This window comes from Mandrillus leucophaeus, unplaced genomic scaffold, assembly GCF_000951045.1.
Source record: "Mandrillus leucophaeus isolate KB7577 unplaced genomic scaffold, Mleu.le_1.0 Scaffold455, whole genome shotgun sequence".
Lineage (NCBI taxonomy): Eukaryota > Metazoa > Chordata > Mammalia > Primates > Cercopithecidae > Mandrillus > Mandrillus leucophaeus.
The window spans coordinates 1,529,166-1,541,745 of record NW_012104865.1 but is presented as its reverse complement, the minus strand read 5'-3'; the positions used below and the strand labels follow the sequence as shown (position 1 = coordinate 1,541,745).

At 37.6% G+C, this 12,580-nt stretch overlaps 1 protein-coding gene across 4 annotated transcripts in view; it reads left to right on the top strand.

Annotated features, from left to right (window-relative positions):
- The window catches only part of PPFIA2 (protein tyrosine phosphatase, receptor type, f polypeptide (PTPRF), interacting protein (liprin), alpha 2), a 542,959-nt gene that overhangs the window by 492,968 nt on the left and 37,411 nt on the right, over window positions 1–12,580 (top strand). For all 4 annotated transcript variants that reach the window (XM_011994387.1, XM_011994389.1, XM_011994390.1 and 1 more), the window contains 2 exons: window positions 7,215–7,296; window positions 12,042–12,242. In XM_011994387.1, coding sequence (XP_011849777.1) covers window positions 7,215–7,296; window positions 12,042–12,242 — 283 coding nt within the window. The remainder of the gene's footprint in view (window positions 1–7,214; window positions 7,297–12,041; window positions 12,243–12,580) is intronic.

The following is a 12,580-nucleotide window of genomic DNA, read 5'->3' as shown; positions in this document are numbered from 1 at the left end:
AAAGAAACTCACATTTATTGACCACTGCCTTTGTGGGAGGCACTGTTGTAATCATATTATACATATTTTCTTATGAAACCTTTGTAAAAACCCTATTAAATGGGTACTATTATCAGCTTCATGGTTTCATATGAGGCAACTGAACCACAGCAAAATACAGTGACTTGTTATGGATGCACAGCCCAAAAGGACGCGCAAAGGAATCAAGCTCAAGCGATTTGATTTTAGGAGTCACTTTGTCACCCACTCTGCTATAAAGTCTGTCTTCCAAGCAGATTTTTTTAAATATCAGTGTAAGAAGCCTGGAGATAAGGACCAATTAAAGGCTGAGAAAAAACTGTGGTGTCAGTGACAGTAGAAAGTAAAGGAAGAGGCATTAGAAAGTATGAAGGGGAAAATGACAGTCATCAAATAGAAGGTGAATGAAATGGCCATCATAAGTGACAGAGGGGACAGTGCTGTATGGTATTTGGACAGTCATACCACAAATTGGCAGTCCCAGAATAGCATGCTAAAGTAAGCGGTCTGTGAATAAAGTATCTTTTCACTGACAGAGATAAACCACCCACATTGGGAAGAATGAGGAGGAGACATACTGTTCCCTTTGGTATGTGACTTTTTTGAGTAACTAATTTCATTTTTCACAATTGCAAATACAAACACTAACAAATTCAAGTTTTACCATTTCAATATGGTTGCCAATAGGATAGCTATTTATGGAAAGGATTGTCTAATAAGTAATTTTAAATAGTGAGACATGGCTCATGCCTGCAGGGGATTATGGTGTAGAGGAAATAAGCCTGTGTACATACAGTGAACTGTCTACCACAGTCTTGCACATGATATGAGTGGCATCACTCAAGGGATGGAGAAGATTTGAAGGGTATGAATTGAGGAAAGGCCCTTCCAAATGGAGAGAAATTCAGTAGAACAGAAGAGGTAAAGTGCAAAGAATGGTGGGTATCCATTATAGCTAGAGAGAAGAGATACAATAGGTAAATCTGGAAACACAATTTAGGGGCAGATCAAGAATGACCTTGAAGGCCATTATTTCAATAGTAAATTAAAAACCATTATAGAAATTTGAGTTATATAGTAAGCTAATAAATGTTTACTTTAAGGAGGCTAATCTGATGGTAGCACATACAATGAATTGCTTTGGGAAAAAAAGAAAAAATGGAGAACTGAAATTAGTATCTATTGAATACATATTGGCTGCTAGGTGCTTTTGTAAATATTATCTTATTTAGTTCTTATAAATTGAGATCAATTTATAATCATCTTCAAATACGAGAAGACTGAGTCTCAAAGAGATTAAGTACGTAGCCAAAAAACATATAGCTGGTAAGAAGTTAATTTGGCATGCATTCTTTCATTCAGTTACAATTTATTGAATGTATGCTGTATGCCTCAATCCCTATTCCAATAACCTCTCACCACTTCTACTGCCACAGCTCAGTGCCAAGCAACCATTATCTTCTACTTGAAAATTGCAACAACCTTCTAACTTGTATCCTTAGCTCTCACAACTCTGACCTGGCTCAAGTCCGTGCTTGAGCCAGAAGTATCTTTATAATGTACAAATTATTTTACGTTTTTGTGCTTAAACCATCTGATGGCTTCTTATTACATTTAGAATAAACTCCTTTTCAGCTCCCAAGGCCCAACATGATCTTACTTTTCTCTTGTTTACCTCTCCAATTCCGTCTTCCTCCACCCCCAACTCCCCTGTCCTTCAATTCACTCCAGTCACACTGGCCTTTCTTGGCTTTTATCAGTTGCTCAAACATTTAATTCCACTCCTTTAATAGGAATTTTATACTATGTTTCTGCTTGAAACATATTCCACCATACCCCTACTCCATGCCACTTTTCAATGTACATGTGTCTACTCAAATGTTGCCTTGTCATAGACATCTATGTCCCCAGAACACTATAAGCATTGCCTACTTTACTACCTTAGTCTATTTTACCTTCTGTAGAACACATAACAATGGCTCAACTTATTTTGTTTATTTATGTGTATATGTGTTTATACAAATCTTCCTTCTTCACTGGAATGTATGGTCTTTGAGGTCAGAGATTCACTTGGCTTTATTCTTTGCTTGCTGAAGACAAAAGACGGCACATAGTAAGTCTATAAAAATTAGATGACTGAACCCCTAATCAACTCAGACACACAGCATATGAAGTCTCTGCTCTTAAGCCCATGGAGTTGGGAATCACAACTTGTGAACCAACAAATTCAATAAAACATAAAAGATACTATAGAGAAAATTGCTTAGAACTATGGGGCCTGTGTATGAAAGTGGTAAATATTGCCTCCAGGGCAAGAGAAGGATGGATGTAGAAAGGAAGCATTTTTGTTGAATCATGAAAATCAGGACAAAGTGTGTAGGGAGATAAGGCAGGAAGGCATGTGATGGCATAAAAATGCAAGAGATGGGAGCCAGAGACCCTACCCATATACGAATTAGACCACAACTGCAATTGTTAAGGAGAGACTTAAAACCTAAAAATGAAGATCCAGGCATTTCCATTTGGATTTAGTCATTTAATCAAAGTTGCACCCATCTGCTTAATTAGCCTGGATTAAAAGTTAGAAATCCGAAGCCTGGCAAATGCTCTTGATTTATTTACGTTTTTTAGACCCTATTGATCTTTTATCTAGAAATTTTTGAGTCTAGTCATTTCTAAATCCCTTTTCATACATGGACAGGTTGAACAGAGAACACCAGTATATCTAAAAGGCTTGTTTGTGCCAAATCAGTTGTCATTTAGTATTTCTTAAACAGTTCAGGTCACTATTTTTCCGACAGTAACTCCAAAACTTGATGACAATAAGCATGCCCTTATGTAATGTGTGCAACCCTTTGTTCCTGTCTTCAGTTCAGGCATAGCAAGTGCAGCCTCCCCTCTGCACATTTAGATATGGGCTTGCAAATTATTCACAGACCTGAGTGCTCACCACATGTTGCCTCCTAAAATGTCACTTTCTAGTCACAGTAACTTACTGATATCAATAATAGGACAGCTTGAGTCCTATGGAGGATACTAACAGCATTCTTTATTGAAGAGTGTTTCTTGAAAATGCACAATGATTCAGAAGTTGTACTGATTCAAAATAACTATTTCTTGCAATTAGTACTTTTCTTGTTTGTGTTTTGACACAAGTGATAACACCTCCATGCCTGACACTTCCTCTAAAAGGAAGTACTGCTGATGTCCTCTAAAATCTATTCTGAATCTTAAACCTGAAATGCATGCCCCAAAATTTAGTGATGCACAAGTGATCCTTTGGGAAAAGATGGTCAAATATTTGATTGTCTGAAATTATTTTTAAAAACACACTAAATTATGGTTCAGGCCTACAGGGAAAGAGAATAATTTTCAGAGTTAAATTTGTACAGGGGTAAGTGATCCTGTCCTTTTTCTGGAAGAACTGTCACTTGACCTTTAAAAAAGTTGAATTCTAGCTGCAAAGAAACTCCATTCCAGACTAAATCCCTTTCCATACATGGACAGGTTGAACAGAGAACACCAGTATATCCAAAAGGCTTGTTTGTTCCAAATCAGTTTGTCATTTAGTATTTCTTAAACAGTTCAGATCACTATTTTTCTGACAGTAACTCCAAAACTTGATGAGAATAAGCATGCCCTTATGTAATTAATGCTACCCTTAATAATCTGTTAGCATATCATCATGTATTAAATTCAGTTATTTCCAACTATTATAGCATTGCCCATATTGCTTTATTTTTCTAGCATTGCTTCTCTCTCAAGTCAACATGCCCAGATATATGCCTTTTATAAATTTTGTATGGTGCAGATTATTTTATAATTGAGAATAATAATGCAATGCAATATTGCTTTGGAAATTTCAATGCTGTTCTTTTTTACACAATTGATACTTCTCTCAGGTTAAGGAAAAGCACATCTAGAGTTACCGTCATGTAGTACACAGTCCTGATGTAAAACCTAGCCATCCCTCCCATGTGTTCCATTTCTCCACAATCTCAAGTATGTCAGCCCTAAGACGGATGCTAGAGATTTTGCCCTAACAGTTGTAGACCAAAGGATTTGAGCTCCCTTATCTCATTTTCTTAGACTGCGATTACTTAAGTCATCCTGCTATTAGAGTTTGTGATTTAAACAAAACAAAACCAAAGAAAATAAAACTTTTTCAGTGGGCATATTGCTCAATAATTTCCCAAACAAGTGTATTATCAATATTTCTGTTCATAGAACGGAACGATTTGGGCACATTGGGTTGCCTCTTAACCAAATTCTCACCAGGAGACCCAGACAGATCAGACTCTTGGGATCAGCTAGAATCAGTACTATTGTGAGAAAGTGGGAAACAAAAAGCTCAAGGGGAGGTAAGGTACAAGAAAAACATTTCGTTCTTTAAAACATAAAATGTTGTACATGGTTATAAGGTAAAATAGAAAAAGCTATTTGGACTACAAAAACAAAACATTATAGAACACAATTTACTGAAACAAGAAGCACCTAAACATAAACACTGATTGGCATTTTCTTTAACATTTACAAATATTTATTTAGTACCTCTTCTGTGCCTGACCTTTTTCTAGACTTCAAATTCATCTCTGAACAGAATATATGAAAACAAAGAGCCTCCTTGAGCTTACATTTTATTGGCAGATGACAGAATGAGGAGTAAATAACATACTGTGTTAGAATGGCAATACCTTGGAGAAAAATAAAGCAAACAATGGGGATAAGAAATTCCTTATTGGAGTTTTTAGGTGGGGTTTTCAGGGAGTAGGGGAGGAGACATTCAGAATAGGTGATATTTGAGTAAAGATTTAAAGTAGCCGAGAAAGTCAACCATGTGGAAATAGAGGGGAAGAGCATTCCAGGTGAGCTGCAAAGATCTTGAGGCAGAAAAGAGGCCTGGGTTGTTTCCAAAGAACAGCAAGGAGGCCAGTGTTCTGACTAAGGTGGGAGTTTAGGCAGAGAGATGACGTAGGTAGAATAGATTGTAGCAGCTGTTTTGGCTTTTATTCCCAGTGAGACAGGAAGTGATTGGAGAGTTATGAGCAGAGAAGTTACATGATCAGACTCAACAGGATCAATCTGGCCTTTCTAGTGGAATTTTTACTAGGGAATTAGTCAGAAGTTTCAAAATGAAAGTGTTCTAATATTTAAAAATAGCTGTTGTACCACTCATATAATACACTTCTGAAAATGTTATGTGCATATTTCCTTGCTTTTTTACTACGTGAAGCAAAAACTAATAGTAAATGTAAATTTGTTTCTTCCCTTTTAATGTCCCTAACCTATGACATAACTAGAAGTGTCCCTTTCCCTACTGGATTTAACATTACAACTCTTACAACATGCTTTAACTCTGTGAAGGCCTCCCCTAAATTTTCTTCCACATATTTCATGTTAAGTCCCATACCTTCCCCATTGGTGCTTGTCCTGCGTGGAATGCCATCCCCACCTCTTTCCTAGCTGCCCTTCAAAGCCAGCTCCATTGCCACAATGCCTTCACAACACCTTCAATGGCTATTAGCCCCTTTTCCAAAATGACATACTTCAGAAGGTACATCACCAAGTTTTCATGTTGGCAGCTGTTTGTGTATTGTATTGTATTGTATGGTATCTTTGGACAGTTTCAAGTGTTTGTTTTGTCCATTTAACAGGGTATATCCTAGGAAATTAGACCCATATCTATTTTTGGCACCAAACACAAGTCTCAGTCCACAACAGGTATTCAATAAATACCTAATAGGTATTTTTTTTTTTGATCCTTCAATCCATTTCTATAAATATATCTGTGACAGTGAGGCTAAGCTATTTGAAACTGGTTTTCAGTAAAGGAATGTCACTGGGAGACCTGAGGGAATGAGGGATGATAGAGCAAGCCAGGTGAGGAAGTGCTTCTACTTTTTTAGATTCAGAGCACGGGTGTTGCTGTTCCCTTTCCCAGGTGCTGAATACCTTACACGCAGACCTTACTCAAATGAAACGGCAGTTGATTTATGTCTCTTCAGCTACTATAACTTAAATTTGTAGTTTGCCCTTTGGGGTTTTTTAATGCATTTTTGGTAGCCTCTATTACAAACACAGAAAACCCTGTGTTGAAAGGCATTTTATTCATTATATATCTTAATACATTAATATAGTCTACCACAGTAAGTAACTAATTGATTAATAGCAGAAAATAATCAAATTATCCATTTGGGGGTTCATAAATGATTTTCATGAAATATTCCTAAGCATAAAACACACATTCAAAATAAAGCAATTATTATACCATGTTTTTATCATCTGTGTGTAAGATCAAGGCATACTAAAATAAAAAGAATGTATTTTCCAACATAGTCCTGCCAAGTATATATCAATTTGAGTTTCAATGAAAGCACATAGCTACTATCTCAATAATGAGTGATCTCAAATTGGTTTTGTAAGTGGATGTCAATTCTAAAAATCAGTAAGAGTCAGTGAAATTATACATGCATTTTTCAGGGTTCTTTTGCATCTTTTTGTTATCAAAACAACAATTTATTGTTACTAAGATATTTTAATTTCATTAAAACAGTAGTGATTATAGATAAAAACCAGTGTACTTTTGAATTTAACACCTTACATTGCTTTCGAGTGTTAGAAATCAATCTACCTTGGAGTTTTCTCCAAGTGAGATGTAGTTTCTTAGTCCAGACAAATAACTCCTAAGATAGACCCCTGGACCCATAGGGCATACTAAAATCAACCACATCACTAGAATGTGACTAAAAGGACCAAATTTATCTTCTGCCTCTCTATGTAAGCATTTTCTTTGCCATGGAGATAGTAAGGCAAAGAGAGCAGGGCAAATGGAAGAAGCCACATTTAGATCCCATAATGCATACTTGAATATGAACATTTGGGCCATTTTCTCATTGAAGGGATAAGATACTTGCTGATAATATAATTCCACTTCTAATTCCATTAGCACGTAATGTTCTAATTTTCATAAATAAATGTTGGGGATAATTACTTTTCTATGTCAATGCTTCATTCCTAATAAAATCAATGGATGATGTGTGTGTATTACTCAAAGGAAAAAGGAATTCTGTTATTCTATATAGTATCATAAAAAATCTTGTAAAGGATGATTGGTTGTTTTAAAATATTGTTATTAAAAATAATCACAGTCATATTTTTCCATATACCTGACTAATAATCTTTGCTATATACTTCAGGCATGAACTTCTTGAAGAAGCTCGGAGAAAGGGATTACCTTTTGCCCAGTGGGATGGGCCGACTGTGGTCGCATGGCTAGAGGTAAGAGAATGAAACCAGGAGGCCCTTAAATCAATCACTTCTAAGTTGATAGTTTATTTGAGACAGGTAAAGGCAAGTTTCTGAAATCACAGCGCCCCCTTAGTCTGGATTTGCTCATAAGGGACTATTTGCTTACTAGGGAATAGGTTTGTGATTTTACTCTGACACTGTTTGTGATTGTAGCAGAAGAAAGCATGCAGTGGGATAAAAGGAAGTGTCTCTAAATTACACCCTCTTCATTTCTAGAGCCAGAGAAGAAACCATTTTTTTTTTTTTTTTTTTTTTTTTTTTTTTGACACGGAGTCTCACTCTGTCACCCAGGCTGGAGGCAGTGGCGAGATCTCGGCTCACTGCAAGCTCCGCCTCCCGGGTTCACACCATTCTCTTGCCTCAGCCTCCTGAGTAGCTGGGACTACAGGTGCCCGCCACCACGCCTGGCTAAATTTTTTTTTTCTTTTTTTTTGTATTTTCAGTAGAGATAGGGTTTCACCGTGTTAGCCAAGATGGTCTCGATGTCCTGACCTTGTGATCCGCCCACCTCGGCCTTCCAAAGTGCTGGGATTACAGGCGTGAACCACTGCGCCCCGCGGAGAAGAAACAAAGTTTTATTGTTGCAAGGAAACATCCATTCACATCCATTACGCCAGGGTCCTTTCTCATTAGCAGGTTACAGAGAAGACCCTCGCCATATTCAACACTTCTGTAATCCAAGAGAGTAAGATCACCTAGATATACCGAGAGACATTCCTTTGCCTATAATTTAATTGCTGAACCTAATTCCCTAAAGCCTAGGGACCAGCTAGGTTTAGACACTTGGGATAAAACAGAAGACACACCCCTTATTCCCTTATGTGTCCAAACTGAATGCTGCAATAAAGAAGAACTGTTTTTAGCATTTCCCGTACAACATAGTGTTCTGGAAAAATAAGGGAATATCTGAACAGGGTGGAAGGCAGCAGAAACCGATTCTGACATTGAGGAAACTACATATTTGACTGCAAAGGGCTCTTTTGTGTCACTTTACAGTAGTGCTCACTGCCCCTTCTATTCAGTTCTCTCTGTGAGCTGCTAGTAGCTGCTGGGATATGCCTGTGTCAGGGCAAAGAAGAATCCAGGCTTTCCTTGCCTGACAGAGGTAATTATACACAGTGTTTTAAATGGTCTTGGATTATAAAATTATCTATCTTCATTTTATTATAGCTAGAGCTAAGTAAATAATCAATAACGAAACATTAAAGCCCATTTTAGTTTTAAAAATAGACTTACATAGCTATATCTAGAAACATGCTTTGTATTTTTTCTTGGACTGAATGAAAAATGCCTGTATTTTGCTTTTACTTTATTCTTTCACATCAGACAGGGAAATTTGGCATATTAGCCATCAGATATTAGCGATCAGAGCTGCTTCTTTCAACTGTGTCTTTAAAATTACTATATTTAAAAAATCAATCACAAGACAAAATGCTTAAGAAATCACACCTCAGAAATGATAGCAGTTCTTTGTTCGGTTTTTTTCTCCGATAAAATGAGCTGCAGTTTGACAAAGAGTTCGCTGCTGTTTTGGCAAGCAACGAACAAATCCTTCAGATAAAAAGAAAAAAAGAACAGATTTACTGACATTAAGGTGATAGGAGATGACAGACAGTGAAGTTTGTGCTAATTAAACCTATTCTGAGTACATAGAAATTGCCTATAATGTGATTCCTAATGCAACTTAAATTATGAAATGGAATAAACAAGATGAATGAGCTGAGTGATCCAATGAATGAAAGCTTTAACTTCATCTCCTTTCGCTCCTCCTTGAGTGCACAGCCTGTTAAGAATTTTGTGTCAGCGAGAATTCCATGCTTCACACTCCATTTATCCACATCAAAGACTCTTAAAGGTCTAATTATGGATGACATTGGTAACAATGTATTGGCAGGCATCTGGGTGATGTTAACTTGTGTGGAAATTCAAATATCTTAGAAGACAGGGGTAAAAAAAATCATTAGGATCCAAAGAAGATATGTTTAGATGTTAGTTATTTTGAACAGTTTGAGTTTATAAACTAAATAGTTAAGTCCTATCTTCCGTCATATATAATGTACCCGTCAAGGTCAATTATTTGCGCCTAACCCACTGGAAGAAAGCATAATCTGTACAGTCACACACTGTACTTAGATCTTCCCCTTATTTTCTCTTATCACTATCACAACCCAGTCCACACTGACTCAAAAAGTTTCATTTGTTGGCATTTTTTTTTTCAAAAGAGAGAAATATTCTTTAAATGTTGTAGAATTTTTAAACTAAAAGGATGTTTGTACTGGTTATCTATTGCTGTTTACAAATTACCCCCAAATTTGGCATTTATGATCTCATGACTTCTATGGATCAGGAGTCTGGGAATAGCTTTGCAATGACCTCTGCTCAGAGTCTCTCATAGGACTGCAATCAAGGTATCAGTCAGGGCAGCAGTCATCTCAAGGCTGGACTTGGGGAGAATCCACTTCCATGCTCATTTATATGGTCAGGGTCTTGATTCAGTTTCCTGCTGGCTGTTGGCCAGAAATATTAGTTCCTTGTCATATGGGACTCTCCATATGGCTACTGAGATCTGACTTGCTCCAGAGTGAGAGCTCAGCGGGAAAGAGAGAGCAGAAGGGGACTAACAAGAATGAAGCCATAGTTTTATTATTGCCTAAACTGGAAAGCGACATCCTATCACTTTTATCATCAGCTATTTATTAGAAATAAATCACTGGGCCAAGCCAACCTCCAAAGGAAGGAGATTGTAGAAGGGAATGGATATCAGGAGGTAGAGATCATTTTGACAGCTATCACGATGCCTCAGAAATAATCAAGCTTGATTCCTTCATTTTACAAATGAGGAAAATATGGCTGAGGTTTAAATGGGTTACATGACTCACCAATGAGACTGGAAAGGAATTAGGGCTCGGGTCTTCTGATTTGTGGTCTAGAGCTCTTGGCACCATATTTTACTGATTTATAGTTTTTCTTCTTTATCTCACTTACTTGTTCTCACTCTCACAATTCTCTCCTTTGTTCAACCTATTTATTTCAACAAATATCAAAAAAATATCAATCAATCTTTTGGACATTCAAAAACAAATACATAAACTGCTACATTTTTGTTGTGTTTTCTACTTCTTACTCATAACTAATGATGGGGGGAAAATGGGAGAATATTCCCGCTTTAAGTGATGTTATTCAGGTGCTGAAATATAATGCCTGTGATTGGCATTCACGCAGTGCTTGAGGGTGCACCAGACGTGTGCTCTGTTGATAGAACTGCTGGTTTAATTGTCTTTCAAGAGTCTCACAGCAAAATTTAAAAATCAGAATATCTAATTTCTTTTTTTTTTTTTTTTTTTTGAGACAGTTACACTTTGTTCCCTAGGCTGTATTGCAGTGGCACAGTCTCGGAGCCGCAACCTCTGCCTCCCAGGTTTAAGCAATTCTCTTGCCTCAGCCTTCCACGTAACTGGAATTCTGGAATTATAGGCACCCGCCACCACGCCCGGCTGATTTTTTTTTTTTTCTTTTCTTAATTTTAGTAGAAACAGGGTTTCACCCTGTTGCCCAGGCTGGTCTCGAACTCCTGAGCTCAGGCAATCTAGCCATCTCGGCCTCCCAAAGTGCTAGGATTACGGGCATGAGTCACCACGCCTGGCCTCTTTGTTTGTTGTTGTTTTGTTTTTTCTTCTCTTCTCTTCTCTTCTCTTCTCTTCTCTTCTCTTCTCTTCTCTTCTCTTCTCTTCTCTTCTCTTCTCTTCTCTTTTTTTTTTTTTCAGGCAGAGTCTCATTCTGTCCCCAGGCTGGAGTGCAAAGGCCTGATCTCAGCTCACTGCAACCTCTGCCGCTCAGTTTCAAGTGATTCTCCTGCCTCAGCCTCCCAAGTAGCTGGAATTATAGGCACCCGCCATCATGCCCAGCTAATTTTTGTATTTTTAGTAGAGATGATGTTTCATCATGTTGGCCAGGCTGGTCTCAAATTCCTGACTTCTAGTGATCCTTCCACCTCGGCCTCCCAAAGTGCTGGGACTACGGGCATGAGCCACTGTGCCTAGCCTTAAAATCTCTAATTTCTGATGCATTATTAATTTTGTTACTTTCTTTAGTTTTTCAATGATTTGAATTTTAACTTCTTTCTTAATACATCATTTCACTCTCCAAAAGGCATTTTCATATATAGCATCTAATTAAGTTCACACATCTTTCACATGGTATAGGAAGGTAGGTGGAAATGTGGCTTAGCTACACTGCATGTTTTGATCAAAATCACATGGCTGGTTATGGCACAGCTGTCTCTTTCTGTGACAGAATTTCTCTTCACTCAGAATTTCAAAGGAGCATTATAAATCGAAGCCACTCATTAAACAAACATTAATTGAGTCCCTTATCAAATGTGGCTTGTAGCCATTCTAGTTCCTACATACAAAGGGGAACTTGGTGCCATGCAGCAATTACTTTTATCACTAGTAATATGAATTAGTTAAAATAGAGTCTCTGGAGCTAGCATTTCTCAATTTCAAATCTTGTTTCTATTACTACCTTGCTGTTGTTTTTAAATACATCATTTAATTTCTTTGTGCATCTATCTCCTCTGGGGAAAATAATGGTAACATTTTATCTCATGGGATGAGGTCACGTATGTAAAATACATAAAATAATTGCTGGCATATGAGACACTAAAATGACAACTATTATTATAATTTGTTAATGCATTTTTTCCTATCTAACAGCTTTGGTTGGGAATGCCTGCATGGTACGTTGCAGCCTGCCGAGCCAACGTGAAGAGTGGTGCCATCATGTCTGCTTTATCTGACACTGAGATCCAGAGAGAAATTGGAATCAGCAATCCACTGCATCGCTTAAAACTCCGATTAGCAATCCAGGAGATGGTTTCCCTTACAAGTCCTTCCGCTCCTCCAACATCTCGAACTGTGAGTCGGTTTGTGCTCCTCCCCTTCCCCAATGCTGGGCAAATAGCAGCGTGTCTAAGTCTACAGAGCAAAATTGTGACAGCACACATTTCAATGTCAGCTTGAATTATTCTCAAGAGATTTAGCTTGCTGTTTATTAAACTTGCTGCTATTTTTAATAGGTTTTCAAATGAGGAGCTGTGATTCATATCAGACTTGAAAGCTAGCATAGCAGACTTTTGAGCTAGCATCTAAAGTTTACATTTTTCTTCCAAGCAACAAGACCCTGAGCTTACTCTTTTTAAGTTCTTCCTTCCCTCCCTCCCTCCCGTCCGTCCTTCCTTCCTTCCTTCCTTCCT